The 21,614-nt window shown below is 53.6% G+C and overlaps 4 protein-coding genes across 15 annotated transcripts; 1 reads left to right on the top strand and 3 right to left on the bottom strand.

Moving 5' to 3' along the window:
* Positions 1 to 6,622: 6,622 nt before the first annotated feature.
* On the bottom strand, positions 6,623 to 8,989 carry thumpd1 (THUMP domain containing 1). 3 transcript variants are annotated; one of them, XM_085912754.1, is made up of 6 exons: positions 8,881 to 8,989; positions 8,149 to 8,387; positions 7,745 to 7,928; positions 7,566 to 7,651; positions 7,295 to 7,457; positions 6,623 to 7,194 (listed from the first exon to the last, which is right to left on the bottom strand). In XM_085912754.1, the coding sequence occupies exons 1-6, from the start codon at positions 8,987 to 8,989 to the stop codon at positions 6,782 to 6,784; spliced, it is 1,194 nt and encodes a 397-aa protein (XP_085768880.1). In that variant the 3' UTR covers positions 6,623 to 6,781. The 3 variants fall into 3 exon arrangements, with proteins under 3 accessions (XP_085768880.1, XP_085768881.1, XP_085768882.1); XM_085912755.1 differs by lacking the exon at positions 8,881 to 8,989 and adding an exon at positions 8,696 to 8,844; XM_085912756.1 differs by lacking the exon at positions 8,881 to 8,989 and adding an exon at positions 8,570 to 8,708.
* eri2 (ERI1 exoribonuclease family member 2) lies at positions 8,950 to 11,887 on the bottom strand. Of its 6 annotated transcripts, none has more exons than XM_085912748.1 (10): positions 11,747 to 11,883; positions 11,365 to 11,532; positions 11,160 to 11,224; positions 10,996 to 11,076; positions 10,798 to 10,925; positions 10,408 to 10,726; positions 10,161 to 10,242; positions 9,919 to 10,090; positions 9,128 to 9,729; positions 8,950 to 9,046 (listed from the first exon to the last, which is right to left on the bottom strand). In XM_085912748.1, coding segments are annotated over exons 1-10 (1,641 nt in total). In that variant the 5' UTR covers positions 11,770 to 11,883; the 3' UTR covers positions 8,950 to 9,045. The 6 variants fall into 6 exon arrangements, with proteins under 6 accessions (XP_085768874.1, XP_085768875.1, XP_085768879.1 ...); XM_085912749.1 differs by lacking the exon at positions 8,950 to 9,046 and having other exon boundaries at positions 9,124 to 9,729; positions 10,002 to 10,090; positions 10,408 to 10,508; positions 10,564 to 10,726; positions 11,747 to 11,880; XM_085912753.1 differs by lacking the exons at positions 8,950 to 9,046; positions 11,365 to 11,532 and having other exon boundaries at positions 9,124 to 9,729; positions 10,002 to 10,090; positions 10,408 to 10,508; positions 10,564 to 10,726; positions 11,747 to 11,887.
* Positions 11,888 to 12,190: 303 nt separating this feature from the next.
* On the top strand, positions 12,191 to 16,693 carry rexo5 (RNA exonuclease 5). 3 transcript variants are annotated; one of them, XM_085912489.1, is made up of 18 exons: positions 12,191 to 12,293; positions 12,636 to 12,964; positions 13,035 to 13,161; positions 13,220 to 13,322; positions 13,433 to 13,540; positions 13,608 to 13,693; positions 13,746 to 13,861; positions 13,957 to 14,095; positions 14,155 to 14,352; positions 14,412 to 14,488; positions 14,562 to 14,670; positions 14,825 to 14,920; positions 14,992 to 15,129; positions 15,207 to 15,299; positions 15,404 to 15,659; positions 15,723 to 15,892; positions 15,974 to 16,074; positions 16,148 to 16,693. In XM_085912489.1, the coding sequence occupies exons 2-18, from the start codon at positions 12,648 to 12,650 to the stop codon at positions 16,215 to 16,217; spliced, it is 2,304 nt and encodes a 767-aa protein (XP_085768615.1). In that variant the 5' UTR covers positions 12,191 to 12,293; positions 12,636 to 12,647; the 3' UTR covers positions 16,218 to 16,693. The 3 variants fall into 3 exon arrangements, with proteins under 3 accessions (XP_085768615.1, XP_085768618.1, XP_085768616.1); XM_085912492.1 differs by having other exon boundaries at positions 12,229 to 12,293; positions 12,708 to 12,964; XM_085912490.1 differs by lacking the exon at positions 12,191 to 12,293 and having other exon boundaries at positions 12,495 to 12,964.
* Positions 16,404 to 21,267, bottom strand: parn (poly(A)-specific ribonuclease (deadenylation nuclease)). Of its 3 annotated transcripts, XR_015066091.1 has the most exons (26): positions 21,126 to 21,267; positions 20,829 to 20,906; positions 20,682 to 20,761; positions 20,549 to 20,616; positions 20,360 to 20,441; positions 20,196 to 20,256; positions 19,965 to 20,133; positions 19,832 to 19,894; positions 19,721 to 19,759; positions 19,596 to 19,641; positions 19,440 to 19,520; positions 19,314 to 19,370; positions 19,168 to 19,245; positions 19,046 to 19,089; positions 18,912 to 18,954; positions 18,781 to 18,856; positions 18,595 to 18,705; positions 18,460 to 18,529; positions 18,347 to 18,402; positions 18,192 to 18,278; positions 17,874 to 18,117; positions 17,665 to 17,780; positions 17,552 to 17,594; positions 17,335 to 17,489; positions 17,071 to 17,176; positions 16,404 to 17,035 (listed from the first exon to the last, which is right to left on the bottom strand). XR_015066091.1 is itself a non-coding variant. In XM_085912493.1 (25 exons), the coding sequence occupies exons 1-25, from the start codon at positions 21,142 to 21,144 to the stop codon at positions 17,130 to 17,132; spliced, it is 2,013 nt and encodes a 670-aa protein (XP_085768619.1). In that variant the 5' UTR covers positions 21,145 to 21,267; the 3' UTR covers positions 16,404 to 17,129. The 3 variants fall into 3 exon arrangements, 2 of the variants coding, with proteins under 2 accessions (XP_085768619.1, XP_085768620.1); XM_085912493.1 differs by having other exon boundaries at positions 16,404 to 17,176; XM_085912494.1 differs by having other exon boundaries at positions 16,404 to 17,176; positions 18,595 to 18,702.
* Positions 21,268 to 21,614: the final 347 nt, after the last annotated feature.

The following is a 21,614-nucleotide window of genomic DNA, read 5'->3' as shown; positions in this document are numbered from 1 at the left end:
CAATGTTAACGTTGCAGTCGATTTTCCATCGGAACATATGTCCTTAGCAATTTCATGACTTCAGTCCTCTGATTTGGGGATAAATACAGAAGCCTTTCATCACAATCACCCGTGTATGAAATGAAAGGAAAAAAAAGAACCTAGTTGTCAACCATGGTGGACGAAGCGGAAAAATGTCGGTCGTACACGTCGCGGTTGTGTCCGTTCGACAGCGCCGGTCGCTCGGTCAACGCAGTCGACGCGGTCACCGCGACCCCGACAGCGAGTTAAGGAGCTGCTAATCCATCCGTGCACCTTTTCACAAAACGTCAAAAAAAGTCATCTCACCTGCAGTGTCGGTCGGTCGGTCGGTCGGAGCTGCCCTGGCCTGGCCTGGCCTGCCCTGGCCTGGCTTGCCCTGGCCTGGCCTGGCCTGCCCAGCCGTCAGTTGAGCGGGGATCCCGTCCGCTTCCGTCACGTCATTGCGACTGTCAGTCAGTCATTCGGTCGGGCAGAGCGGGCGGAGCGGGCGGAGCGCCATCCCGCCCGGCCTTCATCGGTGGAGGGAGGGAGAGAGACAGAGGGAAGGAGGAAGAGTGCGTGACAGAGTGCGAGTGAGAGAGAGAGAGAGAAAGAGAGAAAGAGACGTTAGAGCCCAATGCACTGGCACGCTTGAATGAGGGAGGACAGTCCAATTACAGCTGTGTGAATGAAGCATCAGGTGGCACACTGGCTGCCTTTGACGTGCACACGTACAACAAAGCGTGTGTACAGCGCCAGCCCATTGGTGGCCAACGCTACGGATCATTTCTGATGATATGAGAAGAAGTTGCACGGACGGACAGTTTGGTCTAGGCGGGGGCTGCTTTCCGACATTCGCCACGCCACAATGAGAATCAAAGGTGCCTCTCCGAGTCAGAAGGCTTGCTTGCTCGGCTTGATTGGCACACCTTCAAGCTTCATTATGGAAGTCTATGCGCATCACACACACACACACACACGACGAGGAGAGAGAGGCAAAGATGGAATACTGAGAAGGCTGAACTTGACCTTTATGGTGTCTTGGTGAGGAAGCGTTGGGGGCACGTTGCTACTTATGAATCTATAATGAGCCTCCGCCGTGTGTGCATGTGTGTGTGCGGGCCGTCTGAGCTCTGGGCTGAAGAAAGGTCATCGCACTGGGGGGGCTTTAATACAGCCGGCATCAGTTGTTCTACCTTGAGAACACAACATGAATATTTACAGCAGTGTCAAAGTGCAGCGCCCCCGACGCACGCAGGCAAGCACAGCCTCAAGTCGCTCTGGTATGTGCCAGCACAAGAGCCCTTGTACACTTGGCGGCGCTTTTTGTCTTCTTTCCCTAAACTTTCCAGAGGGCATCTCAAAGTATGCGAGTCAATACGCGGGCGGCAGTTTCCCCAGGCACTGTCGCTGGCCGGCTGGCCGGCCGGCCGGCTGGGGCAAAGCCGTCACTCGTTGACCGCTGACAAGCATGCGAGCGCCACTGCCACTTCCAATGAAGATACAAAGCAGCCAGCGTGACGCCAAAGTGAGGAGACGGCCCTGTTTTGTCCGGAGACGGACGAGGGGGAGGGGGACGGAGGGAGGGGGACGGAGGGGGCGTCCTTTGTTCCAGCTGCCACTGCAGATTTGGGCATCTGTACGGAGGAGGGCCTGTCAGAAACCGGCTTATCTCTTCCACCCTCCCCTCCTCCGCTCAAATCTTCATGATGCCCACCCAATTGGAGGAGGCGGCGCACAGGCCCGCTCACGGGCGCCCGAGACGCCGTCGGCGTTCTCGGTACACGTCCGCGGCCGTCCCGTTGCTTACGTCAACTGGCAAGGTCAAATTCTTCAAGCCCGTTTCCACAAACGCCGGGTCGGCTTCTGGGTGGGGCATCAAATGAATTGAACAAAATCCACGGCGCCAGAATGTCGACTTCAGAGCGAGCCGAGCGGCTCCGTCCGTGCGCGTTTGTTGTCTGATTGGAGAGGCCTTTGGGCCGGAGCGCTGCCATAGGGGCCGTCGCGGCCGGCTAGCGGGCGCTATCGCCGAGCGGACGTACCAAAGCGGCCGGCTTTGCCGCCGAGGCCGCAAAGCCGGCTCTCCGCGTCCGTCGGCCTTTCCCAGCCGTGCAAATCCGCCACGGCGTCCCGCTGACGCGCATTGTGACGCGGCTGAATACGGCCGGGATGGCCTTCGCCAATACTGGATTAGCCACACCGGATTAGCCTCCTGCTGCTTATTCAAATATTGTCGCCCGTATTGTCATCACGCGTCCGGGAAAGGCTCCCCCCGACAAAACAGTTGGGACGGGATGGGAAAGCCACGTCGGCCGCCGACCAAAGGCGAAGGCGGCGTGAAAGCGAGCCTTGATCTTTGCTAACATGGCGTTTGTTCGTTGGTCGGTCGCTCGGTCGCTCGGTCGCTCGCTCTGTCGGTCTGTCTTTTTTCCCCACTCGCTCTCTCTCTCTCTCTCTCTCTCTCTCCCCCTTGTCTGTCCTTCAAGGCTCTTGCACATACACTTGGGAGTCAAGGCAATTGATGTGCTGCCTTTGATGGCAAAGAGAGGCCTATATTAGTGGAGCCCGATGAAAGAGGGCCAAAAAAAAAAAAAAAAAAAGAATAGAAAATGGACGGGAAAAATATGAGCAAAGACGGACGGGCGATGGCGGAGATCGGACCACGGCGGAGAGGCTTACCGTGCCAAGCCGACGGCGGCGGCGGCGCTCGGCCTTCCTCCGCCGGCGCCGCCGCACGCTTCCTTCCTTCCTTCCTTCCTTCCTTTTGCCAGTCATCCCGAGGCGGAGCGACGGGGGTGCCGACGCGGGTGGAGGTTTTCGGGGGACGTCCCGCCGGCCGGCCAGCCGACGCCGTCGCCATCTTTGTCCCGTTGTTGTCTTGGATGTGCCTCTCCTCCTCCTCTTCCTCCGCATCTTCATCCCACCCCTTTCCTCGCCTTTGATCGTGCCTCGCTCCCCTCCCTCGCGATGACATCATCACGCAGCGCATCAAAGGGGGCTCGTCGGGCCGGACCCTGGCTGGGTGGAAATATGGAGCATAAGGAGAGCTCGGATGACAAAGAGCAGCGCCCGTTGGGTCGGCGGGCGTACCCCAAGGCCCCCTGCTGAGACCCTTGATGATTTTTTTTTTTCTCTTTTTGGAAGCCTTCCTGCACCGGCACCGGCACCGGCAACTTGTGTGACGCTCCCTGGATGATGACGGACGGACGGACGGACGGTCAGCCCTCCCTCCCTCCCTCCCTCCCTGTCTCCCTGTCTCGCCTCCAGCAAATGACTAGCTAGCATTCTCCACATCCTGTTAGCTGTGTGTACTGTATGCGCAATAACACATGTTGCACAAAGTCAGAATGTGAAGATAAAAAGCAAGTCTGAGCCATATGAGGACATTTTGGAATGATTTGTTTGGAAAAGTCTTTTTTTTTTAAGAGTGTAAAAAATATCGAAAAAAATATGAGTCTTTGGAGAAAAAAGAGCATTTAGATTAAAGCGGAAATTTGGAGCCCAAAAAAGTCATTTCATGATCAATAAATGTACTTACTTACTTACTTACTTACTTACTTAGCTCCGTCCCTGGCCGCCCCACCCTCCCCATCTCACTTCCAGCTGGCGGGCACCAGTCCCCAAATCCTGTTAGGGACACCTCTCTCGCTCTGCATGTGTGTGTGTGTGTGTGTGCGCGCTGCACATGTTGCACTGTCACCCTCAGCTGCCAATTCAATCGGATGAGGTCTTGTTGGAGGACAAAGACGTTGACAGAAAGAGCTTCATTCAAATGTTAGGAGTAAAAAAACAAAAACATTTTTGGGGTGGGTCAGAGAATCATGAGAATAACACAAAAATTGGAAAAGTAGCAAGAGAATGGATTCGGAATTGAGCTTTTTCAAGACAAAATCTTAGGCCAATGATTTTTTTTTTTTTTTTTTCCTCCTCGAATGTCCGCACAGTACAATTTGGCCAAAATGGCCACTTCAAGATAAAATGGCCGCCTTCCCCGTCATGGGACTTTAAGACTTTTATTACTTAGACTTACACACGGACGGAGATGGGGGTCGTCGTGGGCGGAGCTAAACCTTTGGCGGGAGCAGCTTTTGGCTTTTTGAAGCAGTCCTTCATTTCAGCCGCACATTTAATATCCCGTCGACAGTGGCACGCGATGCCACGTTGACCATCCGAGTCAGGCGTAAACATGCAAATTGCATGCAAATTGCCGCAGGTATTACGAGAACTCATCGGGCCGCGTTAATAGCTTTCCCGCTCGGCTTTTTCTTCCGCCACAAATGACTTCCCGCGTAATCCTCATCGACAAAATCCCAATAGACCACCTGTAGCATGGTCGGGGGGAGGAACGCTAATAGAGGGCTGCCCAGGCTTGATAAGCATTTCTCTACTGGTACAATCAATTGTCTCTCCTCCCGACCGATTACCCACACACACAGACACACGCTCCAGAATGTTGCCATCATCCAAACTAACAATGGAAATAAACAAATGTGCAATGTGTGCAGGAAGCCAAAGCACCTGCCACAAAACAGCTCGCGGCCAAATCCCAGTTTGTTGTGCAGCAAGTCGTCAAGGGTAATTGCGCTGTAAGAAATACAACACACGCGCACACGGCGCATTTAAATAACAATCATCTGCCACTCTAGTATGCAAACAAGTGCATGGGCCGATTTTTTTTTCCATCACAAAATATCTTCTCCAGAAAAGATGTCGTATCGTGGCAACAAGTCTGATAGATTTATTCATTTATCTTTGACGAGAAACTGTGAGAGAATCCAGCTGTGTTTAGGGTTAGCGTCGCATTTAGCGGACAGAGAGGCTAATTACTTTCGGAATGATTGCAGACACACGCACTCCTGGCGGGCATAGTGCAGAGTGTGCAGACGGGGGAGTGTGTGTGTGTGTTTGTGTGTGTGTGTGTGTGTGGGGGGGGGGGGTTTCACCGTTCAGCAATAGTGAGACAAACGAGACCCTGGAGAACACTACTTAGCCGCTCATAAAGGTCAAATATGGAAGCGCAGCGGCTAATCCCCAAACCCCCGGCCGGGGTTGCCATTGTTTCACGGCCGTGTGACATTTCAACGTCGCGGACGTGTCGCCAGCCTCCCTCCCTCCCTCCCTCCCGCTTGGCCCCAGACTGCCCGCCGAGGCTTCATTAGATTCGGAGGCCGAGCGACGGCTTCCGCGGCTACGTTTAAGCGCGCCCCTTTCTTCATTAGTCTTTACAAACAAAGTCCGCGTCGTGCACTAAATCTCATGAGATATTGTTGTTGTCGCCTCAGAAGTGTTGTTGTGTTCGCTGTGCTGAAGGCAGCCGCCACATCATTCAAATTCCACCGTGATGCTGGCTATATGCTCGCAGTCGCGTCCGTCCGTCCCTCCGTCCCCGAGTCACGTCTAATTGGAAAAGTCCGACTCCTCTGCGGGGTTCCGCTGATTGGAGGGCGCAACAGCTCTGGTGAGGCATATTTTGCAGGTAAATAAGAAGTGAGGCGAAAAGTGGAGCAGACAATGCTGTGACTCTGATTAAATAGACATCTCTCGTGAATAAATAAACATCTCCCCTGGGGGGGAAAGCAGTCAAAGACAAAAACTAACAAACCTGAAATGCCACATTTCCACTTACAAAAGCGTGTGCACATTTGCATTATCACTTGATCCTAGTTCATTTTACTTCCCCTAAAAAAGAAACCCCCCAAAAATAAACCCAAAATCAAACCCCTCCCACAAACCCCCTAAAAGAATGGAGTTAAACAGGTTAAAGGTCAAATTTCTGGTGGTAAAAGTTTTGAAAACGTTACTTTTGGTGTTTTTTTTTTTTTTAATCTAAAATTTAGAGAGGGCCAAGTGGACTTTTGAAATCTAGGCTGTCTAAAGTATTTTAACAGAAGCTAACGTTAGCCATTAGCATGACAACTAGCCTTCTTACCTGTAGGCAAAGTCCAGGAAGAATCCTTTTAAATGCATGAAAACAATACAATTAGCTCAGTCCTGCAACGTCACACTAGAAATGGGTCTATGCCTTTAATAACGTTCATTTTAAAAAAGCAAGAAAAAGGACGTCAGTGCATCCGTGCTGCTACTAAATGGAAGTCTTGCGCCGTCTGGTGGCACACGGGAGCACAGCGGCAACCATTCAACTCCAATCATAATAATGATAGAAGCGAATGGAGGAAATCAAAAGGTTAAACTGACCGCCAACCTGAAACATTCCAGTTGAGGGTGGGAAACTTGTCAAAATGATGCAAAGAAAGGTTCGACTTGGCAGCGGTGGAAGGTCAGAGATGAGATGAGCTGAGCTGAAAATGGAGCTGTTTGCCGTTAGGGAAAAAAACCTCGCATGAGATCCGGGTTCAGGGCACGTTAAGTATGGCGCATGCAAATGGAGCGCACCTTCTATCCAAACACTTCAGGGAGAAGAAGAAGAAGAAGCGCTTGCATTTGCACGTCCAGGTTGTTAGTTGACATTTGATTCAACCACACATTTTCATGTCATGTCCGGAGCTCCGAAACATAAGTTGGCTAACGCAAAGCAGTCACACTTTACAGCTTGTGGAGCAGACGCATAAATACCAAACGTGAAAATCAAAACGTCGGGGCACAAAAGTCGCAACAATTTACACGAGTCAAAGCCATGTTTAATTCTGGACGTTTCTTTACAGAAAAACACAGTGTGACACAAGTTGACCCATGAGAAAATCGCACGAGTACAAAAAAAAAAAAGGTTTAAAAAGACGACTTACTAAGCTCGCTTGACCCCCAAAAAAACCCCAAACAGTTACTCTCCAACACCTTCTGCCTCATCCTGCTGGTGGTCCATTGCAGATTGTTCCTCCGCCGGCCGCGTCTCCTTCGCGCTGCCTCCCGCAAGCGCTGATTGGGTAGCGGCGGCGTCTTCCTCCTTCTCGGGCGCCTCGCTGCCTCCCGCGAGCGTCGTTTCGGTAGCGTCGTCGTCGTCTTCCTCCTTCTTGAGCGCTGGTTCGGTAGCGGCGTCGCCTTCCCCGTCCTTGGCCGCGTCCTCCTTCTTGGGCTCTTCGTCTTTGACCACTTCCTGCAGGTTGTACTTCCTGTAGCGCGTGTACTCGCGGACCACGCTGACACAGCACACGCTCTTGATCACCTCCAAGATGATGGTGAGGTCCGGCTGGGTCAGGTTCACCTTGTTCTTGGGGTTCAGCTTGCCCACCAGACCTGCGAGGGACACACGTGGGGGGGGGGAGCCATGAGGAAGACATGGTGAGCAAGACGTGGTGAGCAAGCACCCCTCCCCTCCCCTCCCTTTGTGGCCTACCGGCTACGGCCTTGATGACGTCATCTCTCTTGTTGTGGCTGTTGTTCCGTGCCTTGAAGGCGATCTGGTAGGTGGCGTGGTTGGGCTTCTTGAACCAAGGCTCCAGGAAGGTGGACATATAGCGCATCATGTCCTCCGGGAAGGCCTTGCACGTGCCCGTGACCTGCGTGGATTTGACACACGGCATACTCCACACCAAGGAAATTGAGGGCGGCGAGTGCATCGCTAAACGTAGGAGGAGAGCGTTTTCTCGCTTTTTTTGCCTTCTCACCGGCAGCATGCGGAGGATGACGCGCGTCTTTTTCTTCTTGGTGGCGTGCAGATCGGACAGGATGTGATGAACCAGCTTGTCGGACTCTACACTTTTGAAAAGGAGGGGCAGAAATGAGAAGGCGCCAATGACGGATCGGGATATTGCGGGCAGCTTATGCAGCCGACTGATCAGTATACCCAGATTGCGAGTTCTGATGAAGATGACGTTGTTGGCTCCGCTGTCCAGGGCTTGGAAACGTCGCTCTTGTCTCCCGCCGCCGCCCGCTCGCAGCTGCGCCACTTCTTTCTTCAGAGCGTCCTCCACGTCAATTTGTTCTTTGGCGTTTTCTCCTTCGCTGCATTCTCCGGCTTCCTCTTCAAACTGCTCGCACGTTGTCAATGTCAGGTTAAAACGCTCCGAAAGTGAAGATGACTCAAATGCAAGCCAAAGCGTGACTTTGGAGGGAAAGTTGACTTGATGTTCACTGTCACGTCAACACTTTTCACCATTTGAACACGTCACAGTGGAAGAGCCAAAAGCGTCAGACGCACGCGCGCACGCTCGCACGCTCGCACGCTCGCTCGCTCGCTCGCTCACTGACCTTCTCGGGTCCGTACAGCTTGTCCGCGTACTCGTTGAGCAGGTTGAAGGCCTCCGCCGCGCATTTCCTCTGGTTCATGCTGCATGTGATAAGGATGCCCTGCATGCCCACCTCGAGCTCCCTGGAGCCCCTCCAGCGTTTAGCGTGATGCTGGCCGCCGCCAAAGAAGTGCTTCTTGCCGCGCTTCCGAAACGCGTTGTGCGCCTCCGACATCTTGCCAAGAACGTCACTGGAGGCAGCTATGAAGAAATCGGATGTTTATTTTTTCCCCGCTTAGCTCGCTCGGCTGCGGAGCGATTTCAAAGCGACACGCAATCCCAAAAGACGCCGAGACAAGTTGAACGTGCGTGCTGCGATCTCACTGTGTGACGGACGGACGGAAGGAAGGAAGGAAGGAAGGAAGGAAGGACGCTACATTCACCATTTGGAGGGACTCGACGGAGTGCGAGGACGGACGAAAAGCGAGCTTCGCGAAGCAAAGTCCAAAGAAAATGCTTTCCCTTTTTACACGAGGTCCCGTTCTCCAAAATAAACGTTGAAATCTTACCTAGGTGCTGTAAAAGATGAGAAACTGCAATTTTAGGACGGACACCTTATTAAACGAGGCAACTACGGCATGAGAGGAGGGACGAACGAACGAACGAGGCCAAATCATGTAAATGATCAACAACGTAGTATTTATTAAATGACTCGCACTGAGTGTCAAATAAAAATGTGTCACACGCAACTTACTAGCTCTTTGTTGTGACAAATATTGGCAAATGGTGAAAGAAAGGACACCCCTCGCCCACTTCCAAGGACCAGGACATCTACGGAAACCTATGAGGGTCAGTATACACATTTCCGCCGCTCTGCCATGTCTGTCATGTTATGGGGGCCAAAAAGGCAGGAGTCGACTCTGTGACAATTATTGGAGTACAATCGAAATTATTGCTTGTTTTAGCTCTTCCTTCCACATCAGGCTCGCAAAAAGCCTTACCAGCTCTTCCTCGACTTCAGAGGCGGCCGAGTGGCACCGACGCGAGACGTCGCAATAGACCACCTCGACCTTAAGACCGACTCCCACTGGAAAAAGTGGCACCTCTTATTTTGGCTTGGCCCCGTGTCCTCGCCGCAGCAGTAGAACCCCTTCCCTTGATTGGGTCCCCCGTTGGACACCCGCAGACGCTTGGCGCGTCGTCCGCAGTGGCACAGCGGCGACGTCACCTTCCCGTCGGCGGGGAGGACATCGCGGGCGGGTGTCCTCTCCCGGAGAGAGAAGCAATCGGGCTTGAATGATTTGCTGGCCTCAGGGTTGTCGTGCGAAACATGGGCGTCATCGTCGTACGTGGACCGGTCCTCGTCTTCCACGGAGAACTCCTCCTCCCTTGAGGTTGGAGTTTGCGGGCCTCCGACGACGGTGGAGCGCAAAAGCGGGCCGTTGCGGGGGTTCTCTTTGCAGATGCCCCACGGCGGCAGCGGCGTCCTCCCGGCGACAAGGTTCTTTAGGCTTTGAAGGGTATTTTCCTCGGTGGACCTTGTTTGATTGTGATGGCTTGCTCCGCCATTTTCTGTCAGCGCGGGTTTGGCTGCCAAGGGTGTCTGTGATAAGATGACAAGAGTACATAGGGAGCTTTGAAGAATTCTTCCAAATAAAACTGTAAGCTAACGACTTGGGGTCATATTTTTCTTCTTTACTCTTGTAAAACAATGAATTCAAGTATACTCCAACGACAAGTTTATTTCTGAAAAAAGACATTCCAAAAAAAAAAAAAAAAAAAGCATCCATACTCTATTTATTTCAAAGAAGCGTGCGGTGGCGAGCAAGAGGCGGGAGTGGAGGAATGGGGATGTGAGGTGGGATGTCCGCTCACCCTCTCCAAGCTCCTTGTGATCTTCATCACGCAGCCGTCCCTCATCATCCTGGCCGCCAACCGAGCCGTGTTCCTGGCGTCGTCCAGACCTGAAGGAAAAAAAACGCAACAGTTACGAGCTGACAAGGACGAGTAGAGGTGAAGCTCTTGTCCCCGCACCGCAATGTTCTCTGCCAGAGAACTCGATTCCCACGTCTCGCAGTGCTCCGTTCAGACCTTGGGGTTTCCTGTCGTAGAACTTCTACAAGAGAGAGAATCACGTTTGAAGCCACGGGCGGCGGCACAAGGGGGCGCTCTCTCTCAGGAAAGTCGAGTCCAATTTTTTTCCACACAATAATGTCACGTTTTCAGAATTGTAGCGTTTGACTCAACTTCACCGTTTCATTCCCCTAATTAATAAACGTACCCTGTACGTGCTCCTCAAATCGATCCAGCTGTCCAGCACGCGGAGCTTGTGGATCTGCTTGCGTTGACACTCGTAGCGCAAGCAAACGCCGAGATCCCAATCTGGTGACGAGCGCCTTGTCACAATCGCGCCTTTGGAGAGCCAACATTCCACTACCTGACCACGTGAGGAAAGCGCAGAGCTTTTGGCCGGGCCGCTCGGCCGAGGAGCTCTGTCGCCGGGCGGCAAAGACGACACCCTTCTCCAGGCGGAGCTTTTGCAGCCAGCGGCCGAACTGAGACAGACAAATCTGGAGCGGGACCCCGGCCTCCACCTGCATCTGTAAGGCGTGGGTTTTTTTTTTTTTTTTTTATATTTCTAACAACTATCTATCTGCCGTCCTCGGGTCACCTGTGTGATCCCGGTGAGCTCGGTGCAGAAAGTTGACAGTATGGGCCGCTCCTGAGGTTGAACGTACGCGTGAAACTCCGACTCCATCTCACCCGTGCGGCTATTGAGAAGAACGGCCGGGAACTCGACTAAAGGAGAAAAAACAAACAGTTAACACGCGAGAACAATGAGCAGGCACTTTTTAAAATGGAAACTTACTTATTTCTTGAGTGAGGTTGTTTTTCTCTCGCCAACATGTGGACTCAAAATCAATGACGACCAGGTATGAAAAGATTTGATCTGTTACGAAACATCAAAGACGAGGTAAGAAATTCGGCATTTCAAACGAGCGTTGTCGTTTAATGACGTCGTCTCTCACTCACTTGACAGCAGAGTCTTCTTTTGCTCGGCGGATGACTGCCGATGCCGCCTCAGCAGTCCCAATTCTCTGGACGAAGAATAGAAATATTCCATTCAAATCATCATCTTTGACCATTCAAACACAAACGGACTCCTGGCCGGCCGTCCGCACGTCGACAAGTTCGGCGAAACCCATGGTGCTAAACTTCATACTGCAGCCTTACTTACCTTTTAGGCTTTGACTCGATAATGCTTTTGGATGAGTGCTTGTTTCGCTGCCGAACTTTACGCAGCCTACCTATCTGATCATCACGAAATTTGTCGTGCGTGGCAAAAATATGATGGGCTCTCTCTCGCTCTCTCTTTATGTCTCTCTCTTTATGTCTCTCTCTCTCTCTCACACACACACACACACACACACACACACACACACACACACACACACACACACACACACACACACACACACACACACACACACACACACACACACACACACACACACACACACACACACACACACACACACACACACACACGAATGTTTTACTTGATTGTTTATCACACATCTATCCATTAAAAGTACGTACAATGGCCACAACATACTCACTTGGCTAACTTCTTGGTCGACATTTGCGCCGGCCGCTTGCACCGGTCCGGCGGCAGGATTTCAACGGAGACTATCTGGGCGGCGCAAGAGAACAGCAAACAGCGAATGGCAACGGCAATGGCGCTTTCTTTTGAAACGAGTCGCATCTATGACTCTGTGCTTGGCTAGTTTGGTCCGCAAGGCAGCAAAATGGAGAGCAGAGTGAAAGCGGATCCGTACACTACGCGTCCGTATTGAGCTTCAAAATAAAGCTTTGCCGTTCGGATTTCACCACGTTAATTCGATGGACCACCTCTGAGAAATATCTATTCATCATTGAAGCTATACTGAATGACCAGTACCGAAAAACGGCCATACAGCTCCAAGCATTGTTCTCGATGTGTATGCTTCGCGATTTATTTTGAAAGTGAGCGACTCAAGGCAGCGGATTTGACCTGCCTCCATCGTCAGTAAGCTTACCTTGTCGGCTCACGCGCTGCGTGGGTGCGTGTTTTCAATCGTCATTTTAAAGAGGTGAATTTGGAAGGTGCTGGAGCGTCATAACACGGTAACTAGTTATTTTATTGAGTTACTTTTTATTATGTTTTGGTGGCTTAACGCAGCAGTGTTTCCATACTGATGTATTAGCATGAATATTCAACTGAAGTGGTTGCATTTGGTCTGAACTTAACAATTTTTTTAAAAACTTTTATTCTACTTGTTTAAACTTGCTCCCTCACTCGCCACTCACTGATTTAATAACTCAACTAATTCCCTCAATAAAGCATTGACCGACTCACTCCATAATTCCCCCCTCACCGTCCAACTCATGAACTCACCTATGCACGTCGTAACCTGCTCATGCACTCAGTGTCCATTCCCTAATTTGCTGTCCTTCACACCCGCTTAGCAACGGCCTCCAATGATCCAGCACGAATTGAGCTGCAAACGACATTTGTGTTCCTTTTGCCTCCACGTCAAGATCGCCCGCCCGCCCGCCCGCCAAATGGAGTCCTCGCCCTCAAAGCCCTTCAACGGGAAGAAGAAAAGAAAAAAGGATGTGGAGCTTGCTCCCGGTGAGGCGAAGAGGAGCAGAAGGCAACGCGCCGGCGCTGACCAAACGGAGCCGCTGATCTCCGTGGCTCCCCAACGCCTGCGGCGGCCCATCGCGGCCGAGGAGCTGACGGAGCTCCTGCACTACGCCGCTCTCGGGGACGGCGGCACGGTCGGACGGCCGAGGTCACCGAGGTTCGCCGGTCGGGGGCCGCCTTAGCCAATTTGCGTCTGAGCGGCCGTGCGTGTTTTGTAGTTGGTGCGATGTGCGCGCACAAAGCCGCGTCAAAGGTGTCAACGTGGTGGTGGTGGAGGGCGTGAGCCAAAGCGACTTCTACAATCACTACCTGACTCTGAGCAACTTGAGGAGCCACTTCAGTAATGTGAGTCCATTCCTTGACCAAGGAGAAGCCAGGCTTATTGTTGCTTTGTTTGCGGCAGAGGTTGACCTTCGCGTCGGGCGACGGCGGCGACGCCCTGCTTTCTACCATCTTCGGCACGCCGGTGGAAGCGCCGCCGCCGCACGACGGCCAGCTGAACAAAGGTCGGCGAGAAAGGCTCGCTCTTCTATTTGCGGCCTGTCCAAAGACCAGTTCCTTAGTTAGTTTGTCAGTCCCGGAGAATGTGTGTGAGGTGACGCCACGGTGTTTCCAGCGCTGAGGACTCACCCGGTGGTGCTCAAGTACGGGACGAGCAAACGCGGCCCGACGGCCTACGTGCTCGGCCAGGAGGAGCTGATCAAGCGCCGTTACCCCGTGAAAGGTGACGTCTCGCCCCCCCTCCTCCGGCGAGAGAGGCTGGCGTTCACCCTCTCGTTGGCCGTCGCCAGGGCTGCCCGGCTTCGAGGACTTTGCGTGCGTCGACTGCGTGGCCGTGACGGACGCCAGCCCTCTCTTTGGACTGGACTGCGAAATGGTGAGACGACTTGAGCTCCGCCCCTTCCCGAAGTGACCGCGCCCGGCGACAGTGTCTCACCAGGAGGGGCTACGAGCTGACCCGAGTCTCCCTGGTGGACAGCGAGGGGAAGTGCGCGATGGACCGGCTGGTTAAACCCGACGCCCAAATCATCGACTACCTCACCAAGTAAGCGCCGTGGAGCTGGCCAACTTTTATGAGGTCACGGATGTCGCTTTGAAAGACAAAAGTAAAGTTCCGAGGTCTCGGTGCGCCGCCGTCAGGTTCTCCGGCATCACGGCGGCCATGTTGGATCCGGTCAAGAGGAGTTTGCGCGACGTCCAAGCCGAGCTGAGGGCGATGTTGCCGCGCGACGCCGTCCTGGTGGGCCACTCCGTCAACAATGACCTGGTCGCTCTCAAAGTAAGTGGGAGGAGGGACAGAAAGCCACAGCGAGCGTAATTCTCCCCCACTCCTCGCAGCTGATCTATCCTCATGTGATTGACACGTCGCTGCTGTACGCGAAATACTGTAACCAGAGGTTCAAGTTGAAACTCCTGGCCGAGGTGGTGCTCGGCAGGAGAATCCAGACGCCCGAGCGGGAAGGCCACTGTCCTGCGGAGGACGCCTTGGCCGCTTTGGATCTGGCCAAATACTTCATAAGCAGGTCACCTCTGAAGGTAAGGGCTGGCCCTAGTGGAGATTTGCCGCCGACCCATCTTTTCCATTCTTCTGTTAGCTTGTCGAGGATCACCTGGAGGACCTTTGGGGTTTGACCCTAGAAGACGACGGTGACGAGCCCGCGCCCAGTAGCAGGTGTGCGTCCAAAGGGCGCGCGGCTTTGTGTTGCGTTGCTATGGTAACCCCCCCCCCTCCCCCATTTGCCAAGGTTTGCCGATGTTTTGCAGCGTCTGGGCAGGTCCCTCCGCTATGTGGGGAAACGCCGTGACATCACCTTACAGCCGGACAATCAGCTGTGGCACAACTCCGACAAGCAGGTGAGGCTCCGGGCTGTGGCTGAATTTCGGCGTCCTAACGAACGAACGGATGGATGGACGGAGGGAGGGAGGGAGGGAAAATGAAGCGCAGCGAGATGAGACAGCGAGCGAGCGAGCGCTTCTACTCGTCAACGGACTCGTGCGGCGCGCGCAGGTGCTGGCCTCTTTCCTGGGACAGAGCAAGCGGCCCTTCTTCTCGGTGCTCAGCTTTTCCTCCTTCTCGAGCCGCCCTTCATGTCAAGACCACAAGGTGAAGGAAGACTCTGCGCGCAAGTGTGTGCGCTGTCCCGCTGACTGTGCGCGGGTGGGTGCGTTTGTCAGGTGAGCCGCCATCTTCAGCACTTGCGCGTGGTGTTTTCCGGACCTTTTCCCGCCGGCTTCTCCCAGAGAGAAGTGAGGCGACTCTTCAGCCGCTGTGGCTCGGTCAGGGCCGTCCAAATGCTGACCGGCACGCACAGGGTGCGTTTGATTCCCGCGCGCAAGCCAAATATCCCGCCGCCTCCCGGCGCGTGAGATCTGAGGTGGCTTTTGTACAGGTTCACGCCGCGGTGGAGTTCAAGTTAGTGGAAGGAGCCGCGCTGGCGCTGCAACTCCTCAACGGGACCTCCGTGCAGGGACACGCCCTGAAGGTGGGCTCGCCAACGCACCAAAGGAAGGCAACTTTCTTTTAGAATTGCAACGCTAGTCATTTCAGAAAGTGTGAAGACGCGCGCATTTGCTCCGTCCGTTTCAGGTTCAGAGGCCGGTGAGCGAGTCCACGCTGGATTTTGACGTGACTCTGGAGGCGCTGAGCAACGACGCCGTCAACGCGCGGCGCCTCTACGTGCTCGAGCGCGCTCCGGCATGGGACGGCGCAGAGGACGGCCAGGCTTCTACCTCCGGCCAACTGAGCCACGAGGCCTTGATGAAGACGTTCGGCCGCTTTGGCGCCGTGGAGAGCGTGACCTTGATGGGCAAACCCGGAGGACGGGCCAAACGGGCCTTCCTACGTGAGTGGTGATTTCGCCGGTGTTTGCGGCAACCGTTGTCGCTCTTCTCTTCTCTTCTTCCAGAGTTTGAGCGTTCCGAGGGCAAACGAGCGGCCGTGGAGTCCGCCGCCGAACTTTGGTCGGAAAGGTACGCGACGTGTCCGGCGCTGACTCCGGCCCACGGCGCTTGCGGCGTGTGGCGGCACCGAGGGCCGCGTGGCCGCAGAGGCCAGACGGAGCCGGAACCTCCTCAGGTGGAGCGGCCGCTTCACGCATACGGGCCCGGATAGGCGACTCGGTGGGCACTCTAACCCTCTGCGCTTTGTCCCGCCAAGGAGCGTCACAGGATGCGAAAGCTGGACGCGCGGCTCGGCAAAGTCTTCCGCTCTCTCCCAGAAGGCACCTTGTCTGCGGTGCTGCTGCTCGCTCCCCACAGGTGAGTGATGCTCCAAGCTTTTTGTTTTCTTTCAACCGTGCGACTTGAGCTTTCCTCCTTTGCGTCCCCTCAGCGTCGAGGAGCCGCCGTCACCTGGCCTGTGCTTCTTGGAGATCAAGTCTGAAGTCAAAGGTCTCCCGTGACGGACGGACGCCAGTTGACTGGATGCTCCTTTTGTAAATCATAACGGATGGCTCTCTTCAAGGCCCAAGTTATTTGGCTCCACATAGACAAACAACTGACAATTATTCTCAAAGCATCAAGGCATTCTGAAACTTTGTCACAATGAAAATCAGTGATGCTCTTTTGTTTGCTGCTGTTGGGCAAAAAAAAAAAAAAAAAAAAAATTTGGGCTTGTACTGCATTTGCCGGGTGACATGGCCGAAAAATAAAGGGACGGAGGCGGCGATTGTAAGAAAAGCTTTAATTTTTTCATCTCCCTGTCCTTTTTTTTCTCAAGGACATACCGAAGGATTTTGGAACCTGGTAAAAAAAACAGGTCAATATTTAGAACCATTTTGTCACATTTGCCGAAGAGCGACAAAACATCTGTACAAAAACAAGACATCGAATCATCACCTCCGACCACATCAGTGCCATAATAAATGATCACATTGTTTGGTGATGTCCTTTCTGTACGTTTGCTAAAACAAGATCATATTTGTTGTTTTTAAAATGACAGCATTTTAAATAAACATCACGCTCAACCCTGATGTTGTCAACGACACTTTTGCCTTGCGGCAGCTTAGCTAATGCGCGCGCAAGTAAAAAAACAAACAAAACAAAAAAATAACAAAACACAAAATGGAGAAGAGCACACCAACTCCATTCCGGTTTTGCGCCGTGTGTAAAAGAACTGATTGGATTGTGCGTGTTGAAGTGTGGGAAAGAGGAAACGGCCGTCTCTATGGCTTGTGGGCGCGGCTGGGCTGGGCTCCGCTGGGCTGGGCTCCGCTGGGCTGGGCTCCGCTGGGCTGGGCTCCGCTGGGCTGGGCTCTGCTGGGCTGGGCCGCACCTGCCGGCTGGTCCCGAGGTGCCTCTCCACTAGGTGCTACCTACCACACCTCGGGGACCTCAAACGGCGACGATGACGTTCCGGCACCTGAACGAGGAGAAAGTGAAAAGAAGCAAAAAGGAACGAGTCTCTTGGCTGGCATCAAAGTACACTCAAGTCAAAATGTGTCCGAGTTTGAGCGGATATTCTGCTTCTTCAAGCCCACCGCAACCACCGAATGAACAACATGCTGAACTGGATCGGACCTTCGGCTTTCTTCTTCTTCTTCTTCTTTTGACTTTGATGCACCGGCGGCACGGCCGCTGCGGCAGAGGCTCGCCGCCAGCAGAGCGTCTCATCGTCGTCCTTTGCCGACTCGGCGCCTTCGGAGCCGTCCTCCCCGGGACTCGACTCGGCGTCCCTGCGGAGGACGTCGCTCAAAAGGGGCCTCCGACGGATGGACGGAGGAAATGACGGACTTACGTGGTCTTCAGCCACCCTTCTGACGTCTTGCTCTCCACAATTTCTACAATGGGTGACAATTTGGTTGCAATCAGGAAATCCACTTCATGATGAAAAGCAAGGCGCCTGCCCACCGTCGGTTTTCATCTTCTTGCTCCCCGCGCTGTCCGGGTACGAGTAGCGAGTCCAGCCGTCGGCGCCGCTTCCCTGCTCCGCCTGGATGGGACTGCCGCTGCGCTTCCCAAGAGCACTGAGACCGTGACAAAAGACCGGTCGCTCTCACGCTTAATGCACAAGCCGGACGGACCCTTAGCAAGAGCCGCCGCCGCCAAAGCTTTGGTACCCGGAATAGCCGAAGACGGAAGAAGCGGCGTAGTGAGGCTTGAGCCAGCCGTCTTCGGGCCAGGACTCGGGAGCCGGCTTCTCCTTGTCCTTGTCCTGCCGCTTGGCCCCGACGTAGTCGGCGTACGTCCGGATCTTGTAGCTCTCGGCGTAGCGGCTGGTGTTCATGGCTATCTGCACCTGTTCCGTCTGGCTGAGGGACACGAAGGCCGACGTGTCGTCCACCCACGAGACCTGGATGTTTCCTGAGCGCCCCGGGAAACGGCGGCAGGTGAGCGACGGCCAGAGAGCAGAACCGCGGCGCGTGGACCGTCTTTACCGAAGGCACTGAAGAGCTGATAGAGGTCACTGGTCTTCCATTCTTTGGGGAAGGTCACGTAGAGGACGTTGTCCCGCTTGGGTTGCACTGGAACCACAAAGACGGCTGGCCATTTCTGGGCCACGCGAGTATCGCCGCAAATGGCCAATACTCACAGTCCGGTCCCGTGATGTTGAGGTAGGGGATGTCGATTATCCTCATCAGGAAAAGTCTGCAAGGAAACAAACCATCAAAGGGAGGAGCGGCGGCACGGCTGAACGTGGCTCACTTGTTGTAGAAAGGCTCCACCGGTTTGGAGCCGGCCGACACGTGCGCTTTGGGCGGCGTCAGGTAAGAGCCTGAAAATAGAACAAGAGCGGAGCCATTAGGCCAAAGCTCGGTCTCCAGCTCATCGTCCGCCCACCCAGGTAGTTGGCCATGGAGATGAAGCAGCGGCCGGTGATGTAGGCGTCGTAGCCGGCCTCGTGCAACTGCTCCTTGGCCGTGTTGTAGCTGGGAAAGCCTTGGGCCGCTTCTGCGGGAAAAGCGAGCGCATCCGTCAAAACACGTCCCGTCCCGTCCCACAGTGTGTATGCATGTGCGCCCTCACCTATCTGAGGAGCTTTGAATGGGCTTTCATTCAGCTGCTTCTCCAGCTCAGCCAGAGACGTGTTGCTGATCAGGTCCTGCATGCAGAACTTTGCATGATTGCAAGAAAAAGAATTCAGGCAGGGGATTCACCTTAAAGGGCTGAGTGGACGCCATCAACTTTGTATCCAGAAGCCTGCGGGGGGGGGGGGGGGACAAAACCCAAAAACAAAATCACGCAACTGCCGACACGCAGAGCATTCTCTCTCCCGTCATGAGAAACGCACCTCGGGAAAACGCACATGGTGACCTCCTTAAAATCTTGAAGATCCTAAGAGCCGGAAAGTGGAGCGAGCGTCAGATGACGTGATGACCCCCCCCCCCCCTCGAAAAAAAGCTGCGCGCATACTTGCGGCAGAGGGCAGTAGAACTGGTGGATAGTGTGCATGACGTCCAGCAGCATGTTGTGGCCCACCACCAGTTTGGCCTGTCCAGCAACACTTTGCGTTAGCGCCGGCTCGCGCTCACACTTGCGCAAATACCAAGTTGACTCACAGACTTGGAGATGGCGTGGATGACCCGGGAGAAGCCCACGGCGTCGTTCAGCTGCCCCTGGCCCAGTTGAAAGAAACCACAATCGTCAGAGCCATTCAAAGCGAGAGTCCCGTCTTGTTAGCAAACCTGTTCCTTCTCCAGTTTCTGCTGCTCCCTCTTCCTCCTCTCCTCGTCGTCCACCTTGCTGACCTGGATGATGCGCTCCTTCTGTCACGCAGAAGGGGAAGAAAAGGTTCACCACCTTCATCCATTCCACGCCTCATTTATCTTCTTTCTCTCGACCTTGTCCTCCATCTCCACGGTTTCGACGTGAAGCCCCTTTGGAAACCTGCGTGCCCACCCAAGAGAAGCGCCGCGTGAGCCTTCGCGCGGCAACAAACGCAAAGAGAGAGAGACGACGTACTCACTTCCAGTTCAGTGTCTGGTAGATCAACTTCCTCTGGAACCTTTGGACAGAAAACAAAGGGGAGCACGTCAGACCTACCGTCCGATAAGCCAGCCCAGCGGCCGAGGCCTACCCGCTGCACGGCTCCAGGTCGGTGCTTTTCTCCGTGCCGGAGAACAGGGCCTCCACCTTCTGCCTGCGTCGGGCAAGGTCAAAAGCACGTCATTGCGCGGGCCGCGTCAAAAGCGCGTCACTGCGAGACGTACACGGCTCGGTCGATGAAGTCCTTGTGCTCGTCGGGCACGTGGGCGGGACCCTTGGAGCAGGACGGCGACACGTAGGACGGCGTTCCCGCGCCGTTGGCCTGCTGGCTTCGCCTCTCCTCCGCCTGCTCCCTCAGCTGGGCCTCCTCCTCGTGGTTCAGGTAGGGGATTCCTGTTGACGTAAGCACCGGGAGACTTCTACTAAAGGTTCAGACCATCTCCCCAATCACTCACCGTCACAGAAAACCTTGTTGAAGTCAAAGCCTTGACTGGCCAAAAAGTCAATACTGGAACTCTAGAGCCATAGGAAAGAAAAAAAAAAAAAAATTTTTTCTTTTTTTTATTGGAGGTGCCTCAATATAGTGGAAACATTCTTAACAGGAAAGTAGCAGACTTACTTGGCAGATAAACTTGATGTCAGGTGACGCCCGGTTGAAAGGTTTGGGAAATATATAAAAGTTAAAAGTCTTTGTGATGTACCTGCAGGAGAGAATGACAGCGACACTTTGGAAGAGCACCATTCGGGGCAAGCAAGTGGATTCAATCGAAATATATTTGAAGGCGATCACGTTTCTATTCCCACTGACTTGGAGTCTTTCTGGTCATACTTGAAGGTGCACAGGCCAAATTGGAAGAGTAGAAATTCCATAGAATGCTTAAAGACGGGACAAGAAGACATTCAATTGGCAACCCGAATGTCTGAATGTCACACTTGCGCACCTTTTTGAGCTTAGTGTAGCGTTCCTCCGGCGTGTCCAGCCCGTTGGTGAGCGCACTGACGCTGGGTCCATCGCTGATCCCTGGGCAACACGCAAGCGGTTCGCTCACATCCACGCTAGACGGCTTTGTGCACGCATTTAGTCCTACCTGAAAACTCTCCGTCGATGGCGAGAAAGTCGGCCTCCTCTATCGCGGCGTACACCAGGTTTAAACACTCTTTAAAAGCTGAGAATGGCAATTTTCGCGTTAGCTTAGCTTAGCGGGCTAAGGTGCTCCAGGCACACCAGCCAGCGCTAGCGAGGACAGAGGGGGCGGGGGGGGGGAGTCACAGCGCGCGTATCGTTTTCTAGCGCCACGCCACGCCGCGCCGCGCTTCTAAAATAGCCAGCTCCAATAGCGAGCCGCGCATATAACCAAAGACAAGAGCCGCCGTGTGAGACTTACATTTGCGTGTCACCTCCATCTCGAGGCCGCCTGCTGACTGTTAACGGTTGCTAGCCGACCGACCGAACTACCAACCGACCGACCGACCTCGTTTTGCTTTCCAAGGTGCGTTCAGGTGGCGCTGGGAATTTGGACATTCTCGAGAACGACCCCCCCCCCCCCCCCCCCAGCATTTGCAACTCCAAGCATTTCCTACAGACGCAAACATTTAACATTTGCGGACGTTATGAAGATAATGAGCATTATTTACACTTGAATCACACGATTTAATCAAATAATCAATTACATGTCGTAGTTTATTACATTCAAATAGCGGGAATGAGCAAACGTGCTTTCAATGAAGCGAAAATAGCACAACGAAAAGCTATAAAAAAATAACCATAGGAAACAACAAGTACAAGGGATTTTCTTTTTTACTCCAATTTTCTTGTCACCATTATCCACCTTTGAATGAAACATTCAAATAAATATCAATAAATTGACATTCTC

This window comes from Syngnathus leptorhynchus, chromosome 5 (assembly GCF_054491065.1).
Source record: "Syngnathus leptorhynchus isolate UIUO chromosome 5, UIUO_Slep, whole genome shotgun sequence".
Taxonomy (NCBI): domain Eukaryota; kingdom Metazoa; phylum Chordata; class Actinopteri; order Syngnathiformes; family Syngnathidae; genus Syngnathus; species Syngnathus leptorhynchus.
Note: the sequence above shows the minus strand (reverse complement) of the source record. Positions and strands in the feature narration are given on the sequence as shown.

Bases quoted from the DNA above. Each gene is read 5' to 3' on its own strand.
- thumpd1 (XM_085912754.1), bottom strand. From the start codon at position 8,989: ATGTGTATACTGACCCTCATAGGTTTCCGTAGATGTCCTGGTCCTTGG. The intron at 7,929-8,148 runs GTCAGTGAGCGA...ACGTGCGAGCAG, and splicing joins AGCTGTACGGACCCGAGAAG to TTTGAAGAGGAAGCCGGAGA. The intron at 7,458-7,565 runs GTGAGAAGGCAA...AAATCCACGCAG, and splicing joins TCATCCTCCGCATGCTGCCG to GTCACGGGCACGTGCAAGGC.
- eri2 (XM_085912747.1), bottom strand. From the start codon at position 11,769: ATGTCGACCAAGAAGTTAGCCAA. The intron at 11,533-11,746 runs GTGAGTATGTTG...TGTGTGTGTGAG, and splicing joins TCGACCAAGAAGTTAGCCAA to AGAGAGAGAGAGACATAAAG. The intron at 10,926-10,995 runs GTAAGTTTCCAT...TTTCTCCTTTAG, and splicing joins CAACCTCACTCAAGAAATAA to TCGAGTTCCCGGCCGTTCTT.
- parn (XM_085912493.1), bottom strand. The intron at 20,762-20,828 runs GTAGGACTAAAT...CGTGTTGCCCAG, and splicing joins CATCGACGGAGAGTTTTCAG to GGATCAGCGATGGACCCAGC. The intron at 20,257-20,359 runs GTAAGTCTGCTA...CTATGGCTCTAG, and splicing joins ACATCAAGTTTATCTGCCAA to AGTTCCAGTATTGACTTTTT.
- rexo5 (XM_085912489.1), top strand. From the start codon at position 12,648: ATGATCCAGCACGAATTGAGCTGCAAACGACATTTGTGTTCCTTTTGC. The intron at 12,965-13,034 runs GTCACCGAGGTT...CGTGTTTTGTAG, and splicing joins GGCACGGTCGGACGGCCGAG to TTGGTGCGATGTGCGCGCAC. The intron at 15,660-15,722 runs GTGAGTGGTGAT...CTCTTCTTCCAG, and splicing joins GGCCAAACGGGCCTTCCTAC to AGTTTGAGCGTTCCGAGGGC.